The sequence below is a fragment of the Sus scrofa genome, chromosome 9 (assembly GCF_054392235.1).
Source record: "Sus scrofa isolate SSC_HxYL_T2T_F1_AM1 chromosome 9, Sscrofa_HxYL_maternal_Yorkshire_Landrace_v2.0, whole genome shotgun sequence".
Classification (NCBI taxonomy): Eukaryota; Metazoa; Chordata; class Mammalia; order Artiodactyla; family Suidae; genus Sus; species Sus scrofa.
The window spans coordinates 126549003-126572227 of NC_139391.1; the positions used below are offsets into that span (position 1 = coordinate 126549003).

At 37.2% G+C, this 23225-nt stretch overlaps 1 protein-coding gene across 9 annotated transcripts in view; it reads left to right on the forward strand.

Annotated features, from left to right (window-relative positions):
- The window catches only part of CEP350 (centrosomal protein 350), a 155478-nt gene extending 132544 nt beyond the window's left edge, over positions 1 to 22934 (forward strand). For all 9 annotated transcript variants that reach the window (XM_084977816.1, XM_021063750.2, XM_084977819.1 and 6 more), the window contains 7 exons: positions 629 to 765; positions 3929 to 4011; positions 5030 to 7032; positions 7886 to 8296; positions 8400 to 8546; positions 11529 to 11651; positions 19034 to 22934. In XM_084977816.1, the coding sequence (XP_084833942.1) occupies positions 629 to 765; positions 3929 to 4011; positions 5030 to 7032; positions 7886 to 8296; positions 8400 to 8546; positions 11529 to 11651; positions 19034 to 19198 (3069 nt within the window). In that variant the 3' untranslated portion in view covers positions 19199 to 22934. The remainder of the gene's footprint in view (positions 1 to 628; positions 766 to 3928; positions 4012 to 5029; positions 7033 to 7885; positions 8297 to 8399; positions 8547 to 11528; positions 11652 to 19033) is intronic.
- Positions 22935 to 23225: the final 291 nt, after the last annotated feature.

The window sequence follows — 23225 nt, forward strand, 5'->3', positions numbered from 1 at the left end:
TGAGAGATAAAAAAATAGGGATTTTAGCCTAGAATTGAGGTTTATCTTATAGAAGGAGGGCTTCCCATCCTAATACAAATTAGAATTAAAAATTAGTGAAGTTTTATTTGCAGAATGGCTAATGACTAAGAAATATTTTTGCAGTGCTATACTTTCACACTCCCAACCACACCTTTCTCTCTCATTGGGATTTGTATTCCTAAGTGCTTACCCCTTAAGACACTTACTGCCATTGAAGCTCAGTGTAATGTCTAAACTTTTAAAAAAAATTGTCAGGAAAGTATTAGGACACCCTTTAAAGAATAGTTATATTATCATATAAAGAAGTTTTTTAATGTGACAGGGCCTGAATTATTGCTTTGTAAGTATTAAAATTTTATAGACTGAGACTATCATTTCCTAATCGATATTATTATTATAATTATACATCTTAATTATACATAGAATATACATAAGAATATACAAGTAACTGATTTTAGAACTCTGGGGAATGATATGCAGGTAAAAATATTTTTATATTACATCTTCTTTACTGTTTGAATATTTTACGACAAAATATACTATTTTATAATTTAAGGTATTTTTTAAAAATTCTGTATAGTAACTCCTCTGATTTTTCTAAACTTAGTCATATGATGAATTCATTAAGAAAACTGAAGCCGAGCTTAGCCGAGATTTGGAAACGTCACCAACAGCCAAGCCTCAGATTAAAACACTCTCCTCAGCTTCTGAAAAACCCAAGATCAAGCCCCTTCCACTACACAGGTAGAAAATTTTGATAACGTATATTCTGCTTTATATGAGAAAGGAGTAAGGAAAGATTTTTAGTAGAAGCTATTTTTTAAGTTAACTGTAAAATTATAAAAGTAAAAATATTGGTTTATATTTTTAGGTTTAGTAAAATAAAATTGTTATGTATGATATAATCACAAATCAAGTTTATAATGTACAGATTTAAATATATATTTTGAGTCCTGAAAACTGGTGAGTGCAATGAAAATAATACTCTCTAGAATTGCTAGTATAGCATTGTAAGTTGGTGTGATTCTTTTGAAAAACAATTTGGCAATGTTTCAAAAGTCAAAAACAGTCTGTAACTTTTGACTCAGTAATTTCACTTCTGAATATCTAGCTTGAGAAGATATGGGCAACCAGAAATACCTATTTGTATGAATATGTTTCTCATAACATCTTTTTAAAGTAATAAAACATTACAGGATTCCTGTCATGCCTCAGCAGAAACGAATCTGACTAGCATCCATGACGACACAGGTTCGATCCCTGGCCTCACTCAGAGAGTTAAGAATCTGGTGTTGCCATGAGCTGTGGTGTAGGTCACAGACGTGGCTCAGATCTGGCTTTGCTGTGGCTGAATGGCTAATGACTAAGAAATATTTTTGCAGTGCTATACTTTCACACTCCCAACCACACCTTTCTCTCTCATTGGGATTTGTATTCCTAAGTGCTTACCCCTTAAGACACTTACTGCCATTGAAGCTCAGTGTAATGTCTAAACTTTTAAAAAAAATTGTCAGGAAAGTATTAGGAAAGTATATAGGCTGGCAGCTATAGCTCTGATTCGACCCCTAGCCTGGGAACTTCCATATGCCGTGGGAGCAGCCCTAAAAAGCAAAAATAATAATAATAAAACATTGGAAGCAATCTTTATGTCCAAAAATGGGTGAATAGCCCAGTCAGTGATGGTTGTTTCCTGGGGTAGAGTATTATGCAACCAGTGAATGCAAATACAGAAGATACAAAGCAGTGCCATTAGAATGTATAATATAGTATGTAAAAAATTCAAGTTGTAATATTTAAATTCTGAATAATGAGTAGAGGTTAGGTAGGTGAGTGTGACTGAGAAATAAGGGCTGTTTCAGAGAGAGGAGTGCTCATGAAGGAACAGAAGCCACAAAGAGCTTGGCATATCATGAGAACTGACCATAGTAGTATGTTGCTGGAGTTAGAAGTTTTCGAGACTGGAAAAATAAAAAACAAATTGTGATAACCTTGTACTCACTCATTAGTAGTTTCTGTTTTACTTTTGGAAGATACGAAGTCTTTAAAGGTGAAAAAATACAGGTTTATTATGATTAATTTAGCATTACCTGGGTTGTCTTCTGTACCAGCTAGCTATTTAATTTTAGACAAGTTATTTAACCTCTGTGTACTTTAGTTTTTTAATATAAGGGATTTATATCCCTATAACAACATCTGACTAATAAACTTGTTATGAGGGTTAAAAGACTTAACTTAGGACCTAGCACACAATTAGTACTATGTATTAGTTGTTATTATTATTACTACTAGAATATTGAGGTAAGTGGTAAAAAGAAAAAAGCTAACTATCCCAAAACAGCAAATGTCAAAAATTAGATATATTTCCTTCTGGGATTTTTTTATACTTAGATTTTGTATGTATTTTTGTTACTTATGTTTTTCCATTATATTACATTATATGTAAGTTTTCTTTTAATTTGTACATAACGTACTATTGAATGGTCTTACAGTTTTTTTAACCAAACTACTGAAGGATTTTAACCAGAGAATGATTGAATCAGCTTTCTATTTTTAGAGGTTTTTCTAACTATAATATGAAGGAAGGATAGAAGCAGGGATAATAATAGTTTAGGCTGTAAAAAGCAAGAAAGAAGTTCCTGTTGTGGCTCAGCAGATTAAGAACCCAACATAATATCCATGAGGATGTGCATTTGATCCTGGCCTTGCCCAGTGGGTTAAGGATCTAACGTTGCCACAAGCTGTGGTGTAGGTGACAGATGCAGCTTGGATCTGGTGTTACCATGGCGGTGGTGTAGGCCTGCAGCTGTAGCTCTGATTTGATCCAAACCTGGGAACTTCCGTGTGCCTCAGGTGCAGCCGTAAAAAGAACAAAGTAATAATAGTAGTAGGCCTCAGATAATCCACTGTAATAAGAACAGAGGGTAGGAGGTAGATTTTAGGAATATAGGTATACATGACTAATTAAAGTGCTAGATAGGGAAGCAGGGTAAAGCTGGATGACTCCCATGATTCTTTTGGATAGTAGTTGATTGAGTCAAAGTTCTGATAACCTAAGAGGAAAGTGGGAAGCTTATGATTTTGGTTCTAAAATGTTACTTTTAGGTATCTATAGTTCATCTAAGTGGAATTATCCAGGAACGATGCCAGGGTTAAGATACATGGGTATGATCAGCGTATAGATGGTGGTAGAAGCCATAAGTATAGTGACAGTTGGATGAACCTTCTTCACCCAAAGGAGGTGTGCGTTCAGAGAGAATAAGAGGGAGCTGAGTATTAAGTATGATTAAAAATAGCTCCATTTAAGGGAATTATAAAGAGGTAAGAGTAGAAGCCAAATATTATCATTTAGCAAATAAAAGGAAAGCAGGAAAATGAAGATGGTGAATGTAGTTCTTCTTGTCAGCATAAAGGATAAAAGAGGACAGTAGCATCAGGTGGAGGAATAAAGAATTGAGAAGGGGACTATTCCTTGAGGCTTGAGGCATACAGATAAGCTGAGGGGGGGATCTCCAGACTGAAGGACTAAAGATTGTAGGAAAGAGAATGGACAGTTGAGGAGTACCATCCCTGAGGCTGTGGAAGTGAATGGGATTTGGGGCAGAAAGAAGTTTGAACAGTGTGAGAGACCCATCTTTTTCTTCCCTGCAGACAGGTGGAAAGGCAGTTGGGATGGCTGTGAATACAGATAAGAAAGTTCTTGCTGATGACCTCTGTTTTTCTCATTAAAAGAGGCAACATCATCTACTTAGAATGATGATGGCCAGTAATTGGCTTGATGAACGTGGCAAAGGTTGGAATACTTCCTTTCATGAAGAAGTAGTTGTCTAAGAATTGGCAGGTTTTTGTTACCAGTTATTGTAGTTATCAGCAATACATTTATTTCTGTTCATTAATTTTTCTACTTCAGATCTGAAACAGCGAAGAACTGGAAATCACTGACAGACTCAGAACGTTCCAGAGGATCCCTGGAATCTATTGCTGAACATGTTGGTATGTAACTAGAAAAAATAATCTCACTGTATCTACTAGAGATTTACACAAATGCCTACACAATGCTACCTCTACAGCTTTTTGATTAAACAAAGGAATTTCTTAAAAATAATAGATTATTTAATATTTTAAGTTACTTTTATATTTTAAAGTGATTTATTGGTTATGCTTGAGTTATGTGAATCAGTCTTTATTGTCTTAGCAACTGATAAAAACTGAGACATAAAGACATTAAAATGGCTGTGAGTATATTATCAGCATCTCTAAATTCTCCCTTAATCAGATTTTGTATCTAATTATGTACATTTTCAACCTATGCTATTTCTCAGGATAAGTAGTTACAACATTTCTCTCAATTCAAAGAAAGATAAGAATTATTGAAAATCAAGTGTAGTTCAATGTGGAAATAAAACTGAGACATGAAAAGGCCCACCTAGCAACAATGACAAACTAGATATTTTAATTTAAAACTTTTAATTCCTGGCTTGTTAGCTTATCAAATCTTATTTTCTTCTTAATTTGCAATTTTAGCTCTTAAAGTACTATATTTACCAAAATAGTTGGTTTGTTTTTTTTCTCCATTTTTTGCATTCAAGAGGTTAGTTGAAGTCCCCAGAGAAATCCATTCTTTTAGAAGTGTATGTAGAAATGCATTTGGCCCTCCTTCATTGCTTTCATACTTGAAGAATGTGTGTAATATCCATCATTCAGTTCTGTTTTTGTGTGATTTGAGAATCTACATCTCAGTAAACTTTGATCCATTTTTCTTCGTAAGTTAAAAACAACACAAGAAATTATACAAACTTTAAATTTTCAGTCATTTTAAATGTTCTGTTTACTTGTTGGTGTAGTGTATTCTCTTAAAGGAAAAACTTACCTTGTATGGTAACCTGTAAAATAGGTCATATTTATTGACCAGAGTTTTTTCTCACTAAGATTTGTCTTTCATTAAACTTTGGTTCCAGAAATTGAAAGTTGCGATTAGATAATTTTGATGTGATTTTTTCCCCCCTTTAAGATGCTGCATTGGCAAGTTCTGAAAGATCACTATCAGAAAGGTCTTTATCTGCATATACAAAGAGAGTGATTGAATTGGACAGTCGAGCAGAAGAGCATTTTCAGACTTCCTCTCCAATTCTCAGACCGTCAAGGAGAACTGGAGCAGAATCTGGAGATTCTCTAGAAAATGTCCCTTCGTTACATCTTCTCAAAGAATTAAATGCCACTAATAGAATTCTGGATGTGTCAGATGCCAAGGTTGAAGAGGAACCTAGTCAGAAGTCAGAAGTACAAGAAATGGGGTATGCAAAATTGGAGGAGAGTGCAGTTGAAGATGGCTATTCTAAACAATCTAGGACGACTGATGACTTCCTGAAACTAGATCTGGAACAGGGAGATTCGTGTGAAATTCTTTCAAAGAAAGATCTTCATTTAGATACTATAAATGTTCAGAAAGATTTAGTTAGATTGGCCATTGAAAATCTTCATAAAAAAGAATTAAAAGAGAGACAGTCAGATCAAGATATGGGTCATAGTTCAAACATCCAATCAGAAGAAGACACTCATGTACAAAAGAACATAAAGGACAGGGACTTATCTTGGTCAGAACGTCTTTTTGCTCCTAAAGAGATACCATACTCTGAAGACTTTGAAGTATTTTCTTTCAAGAAAGACATTTCATCTGAATTTTACAAAGATGACTTGGAGGTGGCATCTTTGTTGTCACTCAGTAAAGACTCTCAGTCTTGCAGAGAGAAGTCACAGCCAACAAAGAGCTCTAGAGGCAGGGCTGTTAGTTTTGGTAGTGATGATGAAATCATTGAGTGCCTCAGTGAGAAAAGCCTTTCTATTCATAGCAGTGTCCACTCTGAAAGGCTGTTAGAACTCAAGTCCCCTACTGAACTTATGAAAAGTAAGGAGCGCAGTGATGTAGAGCATGAATACGGAGTTACCGAGTCCCCTTCCTTGGCGTCAGCTTCTGTTGCAGATGAATTACCTGATTTCCACATCGGTGATAGGGTGTTGATTGGCAATGTTCAACCAGGAACTCTTCGATTCAAAGGTGTGACTAGTTTTGCGAAAGGGTTTTGGGCTGGAGTGGAGTTGGATAAACCCGAAGGAAATAACAGTGGAACATATGATGGCATTGTATACTTTGTGTGCAAAGAGAAGCATGGGATTTTTGCTCCTCCTCAAAAAATATCTCACATTCCGGAAAACTTTGATGACTATGTAGACATAAATGAAGATGAAGACTCTTATTCGGATAAACAATATCAATGTTATAATCAAGAACAGAAAGACACAGAGGGTCCCAAGTTTGATCAAGAAAAGGATGCAATCGAGTATTTTTATGAGAAATCTCTCCCTGGTATGCACGACACAGAAGCCTCAGTTGGTAGAAGCCTTAAAAGAGAAGCACACAATATACAGGACATTTCTGGGGTACTTGAAGCCCATATTCACCAGCAGTCTTCAGGGGATTCACTGATTTCTTCAAAAGAAAACAAAGACCTTGTTTCTGGTGCCACAGAAAAGGCTTCCACTGCTGTAGAAGATGACGCTTTGAATAATACCTTTTCTGAGGACTTAAAGAAGCAACAGCAGTTTACAGAAAAGGAAGAGAACCTATATCCTGAAATTTCAGAGACGCTTTCTACCCCACTTCTGGACCTTTTAACTAGAGAAAAGAACCAATTGGAGGCTCAGCTGAGGTCAACACTAAGTGAGGGGGAAAAGTCCAAGGAACAGCTAGAAACAGTCAGCTTACTGACAGACAGTTTATTAAAAGTCTTTGTGAAGGACACAGTCAATCAACTACAACAAATCAAAAAAGCTCGGAATGAGAAAATCCAGCTTAGCAATCAAGAACTTCTTGTTGATGATCAAAAGAAAGTACCACCCCAAGGCCTATCCCAGAATCTTGAGGAACAGTCACCAAGTATTCCAGATTGCTTCTTAAGGTCTGAATTGGAAGATGAGAAAGAAGAGATTTCCTCACCAGATATGTGTCCCAGACCTGTAAGTATTTTGTATAGAAAAAACTGTCAATTAACCTTACCTTTACAGTACATGTTAATTCTGTAGCTCCTGTTAGGTTTTTTGGTGGCTTGTTGTTTGAGATAAAGATCACTTTACTATTTTTTTAAAGGCCATGTAGCTGTTTTTCTGTCTGAAATATAATTGTCCTCTGTTATGTCATGAGTAGTCACCATAGGGTTGTCACAAACACTGGCAGGTTTATGCTGGATTGAAAAACCCCTGTATACTGTCCGCAGATTAGAGTACCTTCATTCACTGAACAAATTTATTTCATGGAGATTTCCATTTGTTCCCAACCTAGTTCTTTTCTTCCTATGAAATTATTTGTTTACAAATCTACTCAGTCATAGTTGCCTTGCATAAGGTGTTGTGGTGTTGATTCTGGTGAAACTGAAATAGATGCACTGTGACATGTACTCAGACCATCAGCTTATTTAGGTTGTCCATGGACAATTGGACAATAGTAATGATTTTGAGTAACTTGAGCCAGATAATCACCAAAGGTGAGAAATTGTCTATCTCCTTTCCATATCCCAGAGGCAAGACAGTCCTTCAGGGAGAGAATAATAGTGATACAACAAGTAAAAAATTAATCAATAAACATTTTATAAAAATTCAGTTTTAAGGCTTATATAAGCAGAATTGCTGGTAACAGGATAGTTTTTTTTCTTAAATTATTTATTAGTAGCCACTATTTTGTTTTTGTGTTGTTTATTTATAGAGAAATAGTAAATAGATAAATAGTCTATTTGCTTTGTCTTAAAGAATAACCGAAACTTAAGTGGTCTGAGGTTACTAAATGATGCTCTGTTTGAATGGTTCCTTTCTGTAGGAGAGTCCAGTATTTGGTGCCAGTGGGCAGGAAGAGCTTGCTAAAAGGCTTGCTGAACTTGAGATCAGCCGAGAATTTCTGAACGTGTTAGGAGATGATCAAGACTGGTTTGATGAAGACTTTGGTTTGAGCTCTTCTCACAAGATCCAAAAAAACAAGGCAGAAGAAACAATTGTACCTCTTATGGCAGAACCTAAAAGAGCTCCTCTGCAAAAGCCATGTGAAACGTTACTGGCAGTCCCACATACCACAGAGGAAGTAGAAATGCTTGTACATAATGCAGCAGAAGAACTCTGGAAATGGAAAGAATTAGGTCATGATCTTCATAGCATCAGTATTCCTGCAAAACTGCTTGGCTCTGCCAGTAAGGGTCTAGATATAGAAAGCACTAGTAAAAGGGTGTATAAACAGGTATGTAACGTGGAGGGAAGATAATCCTGATTTTTAAATTGCTCTTTTTTGTCTGAAATTTGGATTCTTAGCCATTTTATTTTGTTTTATTTTTTCTATCAAGGCTGTTTTTGATTTAACAAAAGAGATTTTTGAGGAAATATTTGCTGAGGATCCCAACTTGAATCAACCTGTCTGGATGAAGCCATGTAGAATCAACTCTAATTATTTCCGACGAGTGAAAAATCCAAATAACCTTGGTGAAATCAAGGTAAACTGCTAACTATACAGTATCTTCTCTTTTGATTTGCTCTTCATTTTTACAGATGTCGTAAGAGCAAGTAGTCTTCTGTATTATTCACCATGTTCTCCTCAAGGCCTGTCCCATAGTAGGTTCAAAATAAATATTCAGTAAATATTGGTTGATTCATTGAATCCATGAGCAGTGGAGGGATGGGTGTGAGAGGGAATTCTGAATCCTCAAATTTTTTTGCAAAATGAAACTTAACAGTCATTTCATATATATATTTATTTTATGATACTTAGGAAAAAATTAGTAAATGCTTAGGGGATTTTAGGTAGGTTTTTAATAATTTAGAGATAGTTATACTATTCTAGAAGTACACCTGAAAACATATATATCAGACATGCAGTCCTAGACACATAAATGTTACCTTTCCATCTTTGATTTTGGAGGTTTCACATTGGTTATGTGGTTTTGAAATAATGTGGGATAGTAATTTGGTATGTAAAAAATATTGCTTGTTGTCCAAGAAGCTCCTGGAAAGATTAAGTGCTGTGACAAGGACTCTCAACAAACCAACTTTAAAGTCCAATTGATAGAAATCTCTGCCTATTCACCTGTTTTTTAAATACAGCAAAGGTTATATTTCCATTGCGGTGCCTCTCAAACTTTAAAGTGCATCTGAGTCATCTGGGGGTTTTGGTAAAATGGCGAATCTTACTGAGTAAATCCATAGTAGGACTGGAAATTCTGCATTTCTGATAAGCTCTCATATGATGCTGAAGCTGTTGCTGTTAATCCTAGGACCACTTTGAGCAGCAAGCAAGGCTTTAGAGTTCTGTTTCCCAAACTTATTTGATCATGGAAAGCTTTATTTTTTTTTTCCAAAGAGCATGCCTCTAGTTACTCATCATACTGGTGTAGTTTCTTATATCATCCAGGAGTATATGTGGACTATCAAAATACATTAAAGGAAAACACACATTATTTTGGTATATAACATGGAGGCATCGTCTAAACTAGTCTTTTTTTTTTAAGATGTAATCGACATGTAACATTATATTAGTTTCAGGTGTACAGCATAATGGTTCGATATTTGTATATATTGTGAAACAATTACCAGAGTAAGTCTGGTTAACATTCATCACCACACATAGTTATAATTTTTTTTTCTTGTAATGAGAATTTTTAAGATTTTCTCTGTTAGCAACTTTGAAATATCCAGTACAGTATTATTAACTATAGAAAGCTTTTAAAAACATTTTGTACTGTTAGAACGCCAGCAGATACTTATGAGATGTAATGTTTGCTTATATTAAGGGTAGGAAAACTATGCCCCACAGCCAAATCCAGCCCACCACATGTTTTTATAAATAAAGTTGTATTAGACCATAGCCACACCTAGTTATTTAGATAGTATCCATGGCAACAGAATTAAGTAGTTGTAATAGAAACAAAAGCCTGAAATGTTTTTTGTTTGTTTTTTAACTTTTTTTTTGTTATTATTATTCTTTTTTTGCCTTTTGTCCTTTTAGGGCCGCACGCACGGCATATGGAGGTTCCCAGGCTAGGGGTCCAATCAGAGCTGCAGCCGCTGGCCTACACCACAGCCACAGCAATGCCAGATCCAAGCCATGTCTGCGACCTACACGACAGCTCACAGCAACGCCCAATCCTTAACCCACTGAGTGAGGACAGGAATCGAACCCGCAACCTCATGGTCCCTAGTTGGATTCATTTCCACTGCGCCACAACGGGAATTTCCTGAAATGTTTACAGTCTGGTCTTTTACTGAAAAAGTTTGCTGGCCCCTGCTTAGATTAAAGTTAGCAGGGGGGAAAATGTTTTCAAAAGTGTAATTTGTTGATACATTAAAAAAAAAAGAGGAGTTCCCATTGTGGCTCAATGGGTTAAGAACCCAACTAGTATTCATGAGGATGTGGGTTCAATCCCTGGCCTTACTCAGTGGGCTAAGAATCTGTCGTTGCTATAAGCTACAGCATAGGTCACAGATATGGCTTGGATTTAGTGTTGCTGTGGCATGGGCGGCAGCTGCAGCTCCCATTCAACCCCTAGCCTGGGAACTTACATATGCCATGCCTGTGGCCCTAAAAAGACAAACTTTTTAAATGATTTTCAACTTGGAGGAATGGAGCATCAAAACTACCTGAGGAGCTATTTCTGTTGATACGTCTTTGAACGCATGTATGTGTGCCTCTGCGTTTGTGTGGATGGGGAGTGGTACAACTTGGGAGCACGTTGGTAGTTTGAGTATATTCTCAGATGATTCTTATTCAAAAACATGTCCTTCTTCCCTTTAAGACATTGTGTTTTTAATAGAACAATCATAAAAAGTAATAAACTATTATTTTATTAATACAAAGAGCAAATACGTTGAAGTAAGACAGTACATGCTGTATTCTAGCAATCATCAGAATGCATATATCAATATAACACACTGATGTTGCCTGCCAGTTTTGATATTGCTATTTTGTTAAGTTACTTTAGAGGTGATAATTCAAGTATTGTTAGCAGTAAAATTACCATGCTTCTCATACAGAAGTATTAATATTTTTTAAGTGTAACATACTCAAAGCTTGGTGCTTCAAAATAAGCTATCCTAGCCTAAGCCTTATGCATTGCTCACATGGCAAAGTTCATGTTTCAGGTTCAGAGATTTATTTTATGCTCGCTTTTGTAGTTTTGCCAGCTTGAAATTAGTTAATGGTGGTTCTTGGGTAGAGGGGACTCTAAAGTGATTTTTCTTTGCAGATTCATCAATGGGTTTTACTTTTGTATGTTGTGTAAAAACAAAAATTCTATAAGTGAATAAAGTCTGAGCATTTGGGAATGCTTTTCTCTTCAAATTGCTAAGTGGAACTGTAAGTGGAAGAAATTCGTATGATCTTTTACTATAAATATTATATTCTTAGCATAAATCTGTTTACTGCATTATAAGCACGAAATCTCAAGAACTTTTAGTTTCATTCATTCCTCTTATTTTCGCAGAACTTCATAGCAACTGAAGTACTCAAGTTGTTCAGTCTTAAAAAGGAGCCAAACCACAAAACAGATTGGCAGAAAATGATGAAATTTGGAAGAAAGAAAAGGGACCGAGTAGATCATATCCTGGTCAGTGAATATAACTGAACTTTTTTGACTGTCTCTCTTTTTTTTTTTTTTTTTTTGCTTTTTTAGGGCCACACCTGCATCATGTGTAGGTTCCCAGGCTAGGGGTCGAATTAGAGCTACAGTTGCCAACCTATGCCATAGCAACACGGGATCCAGGCCTCATCTGCCACCTACACCACAGCTCATGGCAACACCCGATCCATCCCTAACCCACTGAGCGAGGCCAGGGATCGAACCCGCAACCTCATTGGTTCCTAGTCGGATTTGTTTCCACCGTACCACAACAGGAACTCCTTGACCCATCCTTTTTTGTAATTAGTTTTTTGAAAGGAGAGGGAATATAATTGATCTTAAGTCTGCAGTAGTAAAGTTTTAAAGCCTTCATTTACTGCATTTCTGCCCCTCAGTTTTGGAAAATTTTTCTTCTCACCTTTGCCAATACTGGCTATTATCAGTGTTTCTGTATTTACTAAAAGAATGAGTTCATTTTGCTTTGTACAATTTTATTATTAATGAGGTTAATTTTTTTTACCTGTTTATTGGCTGTTCTAAATCTTTTACGTGTTTAATTATTAAATACCTTAAAAGTACAAAAAAGAACTGAAAATAATACAGAAGCCATTGTTTCTGCATCTCTTTTGTTCTGATTTCAGTTTTTGTCTTTGTCTATAAATGTTTTTATTTCAACTCTGTCTCTGGAATTATGGTTTACCTGAGTACTGAATTCTAGGTTCATAGTTGTTTTACTTAAGCAATATGAAGATATTATTTCATTGTAATCTGACATCTGTTGTTGCTCTTGAGAAATCTGCGGAAAGTCAGTCCTTTAGGGGGAATCTGTCTTTTCTTTTTGTTTTCTATTTAAGATTGTGTGTATGCATTTGTGGTAGTAGTTCTGCAATTTCTCTGGGTGTGTCTAGTCATGAATTTATTTTTGTTTTTCCTGCTTTGACTTGCTGTACTTATTGAATCTATAGATTCATATCTTTATTCAGTTCTGGAAAATTCTCAGCTCTTGTCTTTTAGAATATTGCTTTTTCCCAGTTCTTCCAGTTCCTAGGGTACTTCTTTAGACACCCTTTTTTTTTTTTTAAGGGCTACACCCGTGGCATATGGAGGTTCCCAGGCTACAGGTCGAATCGGAGCTATAGCTGCCGGCAGGCATACACCACAGCTCACAGCAACACCAGATTCTTAACCCACTGAGCGAGGGCAGGGTTCAAACCTGCGTCATCATGCATGCTAATCAGATTTGTTTCTGCTGAGCCATGATGGAAGCTCCTAGCCACTCTTTTTAAATCCCTATTTATTTTGGTCTTTAGGATTTCCCTCCTTTCTCATGATTTCTTTATGTATTACAAAATTTTTAATGTGTTTATATGAGAACTTTTTTGCATTATCTTACACTACTGTTTTTGCTGGAGTTGATAGTCTCGCCAGCTAGTTTCTTATACAAGGTATGGATTTTTTTCTTTTTTTAGGTACTCCAAGAGCTTTTCATAATTTTATTTATAAGTAATATTTGGATATTATAATTCAAAAAAGCAGGAGAAAGAGTTCCCACTGTGGCTCAGGGGGTTAAGAATCCAGCTGCAGTGGTTCAGATCACTGTAGAGGCACAGATTCAATCCCTGGCCTGGCACAGTGGGATAAAGGATCCAGCACTGCCACAGTAGTGGCTTGGATTCAGTCCCTGGCCCAGGAACTTCCATATCCTGCAGGTGCAGACATTGGGGAAAAAAAAAAAATTAGAAGACAGTGGTTAATATTTTGGTTAGCTTTATGCTATAGATAAAATGAACCCATCTTATAAAATTAATGGTTTTTATTGTTTCTCTAGAGTTTCAACTATTGGTAATTTTGCTTAGGATCTTGCTTTTAAAGGGCCTTGAAATTTACTGAGCCTCATTTAATATTTTTGGGTATAATAATCCCCAAAATTCTCTCATGGACATTAGTATCACTAAAATAAGAGAGTGAAGCATAACAGTTAAGAGCAAGATATGTGCAGTTAAGGCGCCAGTCTTATCTCTTCCACTTAACTAACAATGTAACTTTGGGAAAGTTCCTTTTCTGTGCCTCAGTTTCCTCGTTTATAAAATGACAGCTTCATAGAGTTGTTCTGATGACTCAGTGAGATACTGTATGTATTAAGTGGCGTATAGGAAGCTCTAAAAATATTAGATGTTATTAATTAATCATTTTCATTCATTCGTAATAGTTTTCTTTCTTGTTTAGTGAAGTATAGTTGATTTACGATGTTACATTAATTTCTCCTGCACAGCAGAGAGATTTAGTTATACATACACATACGTCTTTTAAAATATTCTCTTCCATCATGTTTTATCATAGGATATTGAATATAGTTCCCTGTGCTGTACGGGAGGACCTTGTTGTTTGTTCATTCTAAATGTAATAGTTTGCATCTGTCGACCCCAAACTCCCAGTCTCTCCCACTCCCTCCCTCCTCCGCCTTGGCAACTACAAGTCTGTTGTCCATGTCTGTGAGTCTGTTTCTGTTTTATAGATAGGTTCATCTGTGCCATGTTTTAGATTCCACATATAAGTGACATCATATGATGTTTCTCTTTCTCTTTCTGACTTCAGTCAGTATGATTATCTCTAGTTGCATCCATATTGTTGCAAATGACATTATTTTGTTCTTTTTATGGCTGAGTGGTATTCCGTCCTTCATATGTACTACATCTTCTTAATCTGGTCATCTGTCAGTGGACATTCAGGTTGTTTCCATGTCTTGGCTATTATGAAAATGCTGCAGTGAACATAGGGGTGCATGTATCTTTTTGAATTATAGTTTTGTCTGGATATATATACCCAGGAGTGGGATTGCTGGATCATATGGTAGCTCTATCTTAAGTTCTTTGAGGAACCTCTACACTGTTTGCCATAGTGGTTGTACCAATTTATTTTCCTACCAACAGTGTAGGAGTCCCTTTTCTCCACACCTTCTCCAGCATGATGGTGGAATGAGTAGACAAGTAATTAGACCAACTTTCATATATCCTCTATATACAGTAGCCTTGGAAAATCTCTCTACTGTAAGTAGAACTGCACTTAAAGTGACAGACCACCTAGCTTATGATTGAATCTCCTAATTAGTTTAAGATCTGATAAGGTAATCAATATCAATAGCTCCTGAGTTCTTACTTACTGTTGATAAATTCTTTCTCATATTAAGCCTAAATTGGTTTTCATGTAGGTAATTACAATTTGCTTCTACAGCTTTAAGGCTTTACATAACAATTTTAATTTTTCTTACACACCTTCGAAGTGGCTATAGTGTTTCATTTGAGTCTTTTTCTCCCTTTTAAACATTGGTATTCTCTCCTATTGTCTGATAGCTGGTTTTGAGCCCCTTTCAACATCATCAGCTTTAGGTTTTTAAATGTCCGTCTTTAAATGCAGTGCTCAGAACCAACCATGTAGAGGCTTACTTCATTTTATTGAGCTTTGCTTATTGTGCTTTGTAGATATTATGGGGCTTTTTTTGTTTTTTTCGTAAAAATCAAAGGTTTGTGGCAATGCTGCATTTTCAAATAATGGGTAGGTTTTTTAACAATAAAGTATTTTTTAATTAAGATATGTACATTGACTTTTAGATACAGTTCTGTTGCATGCTCAATAGACTACAGTAATGTATAAAACATACCTTTACATGCACTAAGAAACCAAAAAATTTGTGTGACCAGCTTTATTGTGATCTTCGCTTTATTGCAGTGGTCTGGAACCAAAACCATAATATTTCCGAGGTACGCCTGTAATATTTTTTGTGTTGCTTAATTAGTAAAATCACATAACCTCTTCCCTTTTTCTAGATACTGTACTTTGATTAATGCAATTTATAATCACTTTTGTTTTGTGAATTTTTAGCTATGTCATTCTCAGTGGGAGTCACAAAAGCCTAGGGAAATTCCAAGACCAAAATCTCAACCTGTGCTTTGTAATTTTTTTTTTTTTTTGTCCAAGTACAGGATCTTACTACATTCCTTCATCTTGTTAAATTTGGCCCATCATTCCAAGCTTATCAATACATTTGTAGGTTCTTTCTTTAAAAACAGCTATTATGTTTCTCAACTTCCATGTTACCTATAAAATTGAGGTACTTGCCTTCATCTAGGTCATTGCCAAAAATGATGAATTGAACAAAGCTAAAGGCAACCTTAAAACACTCACTGAGCAATCCATATGCCAGATATTTATTTAGCGCCTCTATTTGTACTGCCCTAATCAGTGGAAAGTTATTAAAAACAAAAACAAACAAACAAACAAACAAAAGGAGTTCACAGCCTAGCGGGAAAACAGATACACAGAGTACAAAGCTCTATAGGATAGTTACTGCAGTAGAATATGAACAAGATGGATTAGAAGCACAAAGGAAAAAGCTCCTGAGTCTCCCAGGTGGAAACTTCCCTTCAGGTTGATAGTTGTCTTGTCCTTTAATCCAAAAAATACACATCCACATAACCTGTCTCTCTTTCCCCATTTTGTTCCCAAGGATATGGTGAAAGGTTCTGACATGCTTGCTGAAATCTAGCCACATTCTGTTTACCACATTTCTCTCTTCTACCAGCCCTGTCCCGGAGGGGGGGGGCAGTTATTGTTAGGCTGACTTTTTAATGTAAATTATTTAGCTTACATATATTTACATGTAATATATATTTACATACTTACACACATACATCTTCAGGAGCAGCAGCAGGGGAAATGCATAGTTGAATGTTCTCCCGAAACCAGAAGAAAATGGAGGCAGATTTGCAAGCTGTGCGATTCCCTCAGTTGTCGAGGTTGGGGGTCCAAGCTGGGCTTTTTACTTTCTCATGGCCAAAGCAAAAAGGAAAGTATGATGTCAGTCCTCACTAGCTGGGAGGGAAGTAGTTCTTGTTCTTGGAGGAGCACCCCCTTGCTATAACCGACGAGGGCCCTTGGGGCTCCTCAGGGTTTCACTGGGAGGTATAATGGATCATGTCCTGAGCATATGTTTTTGCTCTAAGGGCTAAATTGGTCTCATTAGGACAGTGCTTCCTAAATTTTGTTATTGGGTAAGAAATTGGTCAGGAACAGATTTAATACTGAAGACTGAGGGACCTTATAAAAGGGAAAGCTGGGAGTTCCCGTTGTGGCGCAGTGGTTAATGAATCCGACTAGGAACCATGACGTTGCGGGTTCAGTCCCTGCCCTTGCTCAGTGGGTTAACGATCCGGCGTTGCCGTGAGCTGTGGTGTAGGTTGCAGACGCGGCTCGGATCCCGCGTTGCTGTGGCTCTGGCGTAGGCCGGTGGCTACAGCTCCGATTCAACCCCTAGCATGGGAACCTCCATGTGCCGCGGGAGCGGCCCAAGAAATAGCAACAATAACAACAACAACAACAAAAATAAAAAATAAAAGGGAAAGCTGTGCAACTTTGAACAAATAAACAAATTTATGAGTATGAGATCTTTTATAGGAAACACACTCACTAGCTTTCCCCTCAGCACCAGTTGAGAAGCGTTGCATTAGGGTGTTGTTTATAGCATAAGAGAACACAAATGCCTTTGTACCTTAGTGGTATTTCTTATGTAGCCACACAAAATGGTTCTTTGATCAGATTCATATAGGATACTCTGATTTAATCAAGTTTCTTTACTTGTGGACTTCTCTTTAGAAAAAACTGGTGTACATTGTGAAACTTCCAGAGGGAGTGTTCTAAAACTTATTTGACCATAGAACCCTTCTTGGTGGCATTTCTGTGTGGGGAGCATAAGTTAGGGGACAGAGGAATGAATATTTTACATATCTTTCAAACAACTCTTCTCAAAGAGTAGGAATATGGCAACCACCTTGTCACGTATTTGTCAGCTTTGACCAAGGCTGTATGTTAGGCAGTACTATTCTTCCTTCTCTTGCTCTCTCAACCTCTTGGACGATGTGGTCTCTTTTATCCAAGAGTCTTCGCATTTCCTCGTAACAAGTACCAGAATCCAAGTTCTCCGCTTCACTTCCTCTGCCTTTTTCAAGATGAACTTGTGGTCAGTGCAAGTCAGGAGCTTATTGTCACATGACTTTTTGCCAAGTTAGACTTTTAGTGAGAGACCTTTCAGTTAACTTTGCTGAATTTGTGACGAGATCAGGGCTTGCAATCTACTTTCTCCATCCGACCTCCATCCCACTCACAGTATCATTACATATAATAAGTCTAACATGTTTCTTTTATAAGTAGTTTTTTAAAAATGTGCTGTGAAGAGGTCAAATGTCATTGGCAGTTAGTTTTAATTTGATTTGTTTTACCTTAGAAATCCCAAAATCCTAAAATGTAGAAGAGCAAGTATTATGTAACAGTAACTTTTCAAACAAACTTAAGCAATAGTATATTTAAAAATACTCCAATGAATGTGAAGTTTTATTCATTTATTTTTATATTCCAAAATCATATCCAATATTGTCTTTTGTCTTTTTGTTCTTTGGTTTTTTTGGCCACACCCGTGACATGTGGAAGTCCCAGGCCTACGGGTCAAATCGGAGCTGCAGCTGCCAGCCTATGCCACAGCCACAGCTACACCAGATCTGAGCCACATCTGTGACCTACCCCACAGCTTGTGACAATACCAAATCATTAACCCTCTGAGCGAGGCCGGGGATCGAGACCTGCATCCTCACTGATACTACTTGGGGTCTTAACACACTGAGCCACAATGGGAACTCCTCCAGTATTGTCTTTGGATGTATGCATTTTATAATTATAAATCCGTATATGTCTAAAAATTTGCATTCTTCTCTCCACCTTAAATTCCTATACATACTCTCTTTGTTGACATTGAAGACACTTGTAATTGTTAATATTTATAAAATACTAGAATATTGTCAAATTCTATTTTGACAGACTTGAAGCCATTTGACAGTTTTTGTTGTTGTTGTTGTTGTCTTTTTGCCTTTTCTAGGGCCGCTCCCGTGGCATATGGAGGTTCCCAGACTAGGGGTCTAATTGGAGCTATAGCCGCTGGCTTACGCCAGAGCCACAGCAACGTGGGATCCGAGCCACGTGTGTGACCTACACCACAGCTCATGGCAACGCCGGATCCTTAACCCACTGAGCAAGGCCAGGGACCAAACCCACAACCTCATGGTTCCTCAGATTCGTTAACTACTGCACCATGACGGGAACCCCTATTTGACAGTTTTTGAAGCCACTTTTTATTTGAGAACTGAGTTTTTCAAACTTTTTGAAGCTTTAAAAGAGCTGTTAATATTATCATATAAATTACCTTTTTTCTTTGACTTATTTCCTTGGGCTGTATTCCCATGAATGGGGCTACACAACCAGCAAATATCATTTCCTAGCTTTTGTGTGACAGTGATCTTCTAACCCTTTTGTTTTCTAAATTCTAGGTACAGGAGCTCCATGAGGAGGAGGCACAGTGGGTGAACTATGATGAGGATGAGCTGTGTGTGAAGATGCAGTTGGCTGATGGGATCTTTGAGACCTTGATCAGAGATACTATTGATGTTCTGAATCAGATCAGTGAGAAACAGGGGAGAATGCTACTTGTGTGACATCTTGCAAATAAATCGAACACTGAGTGCTAACATGAGTCCTGGGCCTTTCTGCCTCCTGATATACACCCCATCTCCATCATAGCAAGAATGCTTCTGGACTTTGTACCTGTTCTTAAAGACTACTGGTTTGGAGTTCCTGGGACAATGTGGTATATCTGGTATTACAGCCTTTGCCTTTAGAGACTGTCCACTGGATTAATTGGTTGGTTTTGGTGGGCAGAGTTGCACTCCTGATGTTGACACACAGTCTAATCCTACACCTTTTGTTAGCATCCCTGCTGGGTCTCAGATGAGGGCTGCAAACACCAGACTTACCTCTCAGCTTGGGCTAGGGTATCACTTCCTTGAGTCTGAAGTCAGGCAGGAGACTGATAGGTGTGTCATACCATTTTTGAAATGTAATCCTCCTAGTTTATACCGTGAAAGTCGTAAATGGATATTATAGTCTCTTAACAGTGTTAAATCCTTAACTGCTTTCAAATAGGCAAGTTTAATAACGTGTGCCTATTTCACATTGTGGAGTTCAGTTCATTTCTTTTTGAAAATCATTTTCTTCCATCACTGCAATTGAGCAGCACCAAGTGGACTGTCAGGTTAACAGAAATCAGTGGTAGCCTTGCTTTCTGAGCACCATCTAAAGAATTTTTAACTTTTTGCATTATTTTTAGTTTTGTCTCTGTGGGCATGAAAGCAAAGAAGTGCCCCCACTGAAGACTGGGCTCAAGGGACTGGTGCAGGGCTGTTCTTCTACCCCTTGTCTACCCCTGCACTTTTCTTCCCTCCTCTGAACCTCTGCCAGTTGCTCCCAGAATCACAGATCCTCAGGACCATCTCAGGCATCCAGGCATGGCAGAAGCGGAAATCATTCATTTTGGCCTTCAAACTTCCAACTCCCGTATCTCCCCAAGAAGTCATAGACGCTGTTACTTGAATGATTTAGGAAACGAGTGTGTGCACCAAAGACAAAAAGATATTGTCTATTGTTTGTGTGCTTGTTTTGCGCTATAGAACATTTTTAATTTATTTTAAGATAAATTATTAAGTTGAAAATGTATGTCCCTACTCAGAAGTGAAAATTCTTCTTGTAATAGTTAAACTTGCGTCTTGAAGCTTCTATGGTTCGTAGTCTTTGCACAGGAAACCTATGATTTTAACAAACCCATACACATATTGAAGAAGGCAGTTTAATTCAGTGAAAAGAGGATGAGCTTTTCTAAGATCATCTGTAGTAGCAGGAATGGGACAAAATGGTTTAAAGACACTGTAAAATTCAATTCTGCCTCTCCTGCAGCATTGCTTCTCACAACAATTACCTGTACCTGAAAAAAATATATATAGACAGCTGCTACATTAGAGCATATGTGATGCTCTCCTGGGACCTCAGTACCCTGCCTTCTGGACTGGTTTCTCTTAATCAGTCCTCTCCTTCTTCAAGTGGTCTGGAAGAATGTGGATAATCTTAGGCGTGAATGTAAATGCCTTAATATCGAAGGTCCTGATTAGAAGCATGATATAAGACATCCACTGGATTCATACTTACAAACACCCTGGAATGTTAGAGCTTCAAAATACGTTAGGAAAACCCCAAGGATGGTGTAATCTTTCAGTATGCACATGCGTTCCTCTCTGCATCTTTCCTCCAAACTTGCCTTTGCGTCTCAAATGTTCACTATGCACACTTCCATTCCTCTTTGGTTTCATCTTGTCGTTATGAGAAGCTTACTGAAATAATCATTGGAATATTTGCATTTTGCACAATGACTGGTATGATCGCTCTTGACAAATAAGGAAAGCACTGAAATGTTGTGATTGGGTCGTGGGAAATGCTCAGACTGACGTTTGCCAGCATTTCTTCTAGGCTTTTGATCTTGAGCTCTAGTCTTGTAGCCATACTGAGCAAATTGACGAAGAGAAACTAGGGTTTCTTGGGGTTATTAACCAGTAGTGTGGAGATATTATTTTCATGTGGCCAAGGAAAAGTGACGCCTTTTCTTTTCAGTTTGTGTTGTGTAGAAGATGGAAAAACATCTTGTCTGCATCCTTTGGCTGTTTGTAGGATTGCATTGTCGTTATGATACTAAAACTTTACAGCTGCTATAAATTTTTTATAAGTGAATATAAAAATGATATAATAGGAATATAGGTTGTTTTGCTACATCCCATTATTTGAAGCTAAATCAATTTTTAATGAACTTTATCTTTGCTCTTTGTGACATTGTGATTCCAGAAAAAGGACACAAATGGTGTAAGCCCTTGGAATCAGCAATCTGGACTTCAAATTCCCTCATAAGAATGCTGCCAAGAATGTGGCAGTAGCAGCCCTGTCGTACTCCAGCTGTCTTTACTCTCTTGAGAATCCTGGGTTCCAGATGAGAAGCAGGAATGGATCAGTCTTACCCTTTGCTAGAAATGATTATCCATAGTTTGATAGCAGAAAACAAAGGAATCTATACTTAGCAAATTTCTTATTATTTTAACTATTTGGATATAATTGAAAAGGGGTTAGTTGTTAGAGTTAGGAATGATAACACGTGGATTCCCAGCCACTCATTCCTTATTGGGATCTTTTTAATCAAGCTCTGCCTCTTAACCAAGAATCTAAATATTCCCTCTTTGTAATCTGTGTTCCTTCTCCCCACACTCCCCTCCTTTTTCACTCTTTCTTCATAATTCCTCTAAGAAAAAAAGATCTTTGCATCAGCAGTAATACCTTTTAGAATAGCACTATCAGAGTTTAGCAGTAAACCAACATATAGGCTTCAGATGTATTTCTGAGTCCAAAATAATTTGTGCTCTCCAGGGTACTACGCTCTGGGTTAAATAAGTACAGGGTATGGAGTCCCTCTTCAGGTCTAAACAGAAATTTTTACTCTAGGGAAAAGTGGGAAGAGCTCAAAAAGTAGTTAATAAAGAAGGTAATTTGTTTTTCTTTTACCTAAAAGAAAGGAAAATTCCTTCTGTGACTACAGGTCTCTGAGAAATCATCTTTCAGAAGAGATTTCATTGCTCATAAGAGTGTTGTGGCCTATTGATAAAAACAATTTTGTTCACTTTCTTGTCTTGAAAAAAAGTGGCCTTAGCTTTTTGCAATACTTGAATAAAGCGTGTACTCGCACAGCGTTAGAGACTCATAACTTTTCTGCAAGAAGTTCAAACTTACATCTTCTTTTACTACCTTAAGAATACTAGTGAATTAAACATTAATTCAAAGAGCAAATGATAGGAACTACAATGATGTTTCATGCGAATTGTAGAAATTTACATGTTTACAAATCATCTTAAAACTGGTTGTGCAGCAATTCAATAAAATATCTTTGTATTATAAAAATGTGAAGAAAAAAATGTAAACTGATGTAAAGGAGGTACTGTCATTTTAATTAACCTATGTTTAATAGCTTTTCCTTCCGAACTTTGCAAAGCCTTCTCGGTAAACACATTGCAAAGCGTTCCCTGGGAGGCCCGACCTTCCTGTGTGTACTGTATTGTGCAGACATGAAAAACAAACCCGTTTACTGTGTATGTGTAAATAGCCTGGTCATCAGGCCATTTTCAGCCAATAGTCACATCCAGTGCAGCTTTGCACAGAAGACTTAGGGTGTGGTTTGTAAGTATGATCTATCTGTAAAATAACTGGGATGAGTTCCCATGTACACCTGTGTAAATAGATTTGTTAACTGAAATGTACTTTAAGAGAAGATAAAAAAATCTGTAAATAAACTGATTTGTAAATTAATTTTATGTCAGGTGTTCTTTTTTTTTTTTTTTTCCCCACCTTTGAGCCAAGTTTAGAGAACTAGTTCTCCATAAAATTCACTTCTGATTTCTTATTGGGTGGCAGAGCCCTTATGCTTGAGCAGAAGAGTAAGGCGAGCTGTGTAGGAACTATGTGCTCTACATAAATGCCATCCCCATGCGCATCTGAGCTGCCCGGGCCCTGACCTTGATCGATCACTCCTTCAACAGTCGTGGTGCACACCTTCGCGTCCTGAGCACTGCGCCCTGGGCAGGGGCGCGAGCACAGACG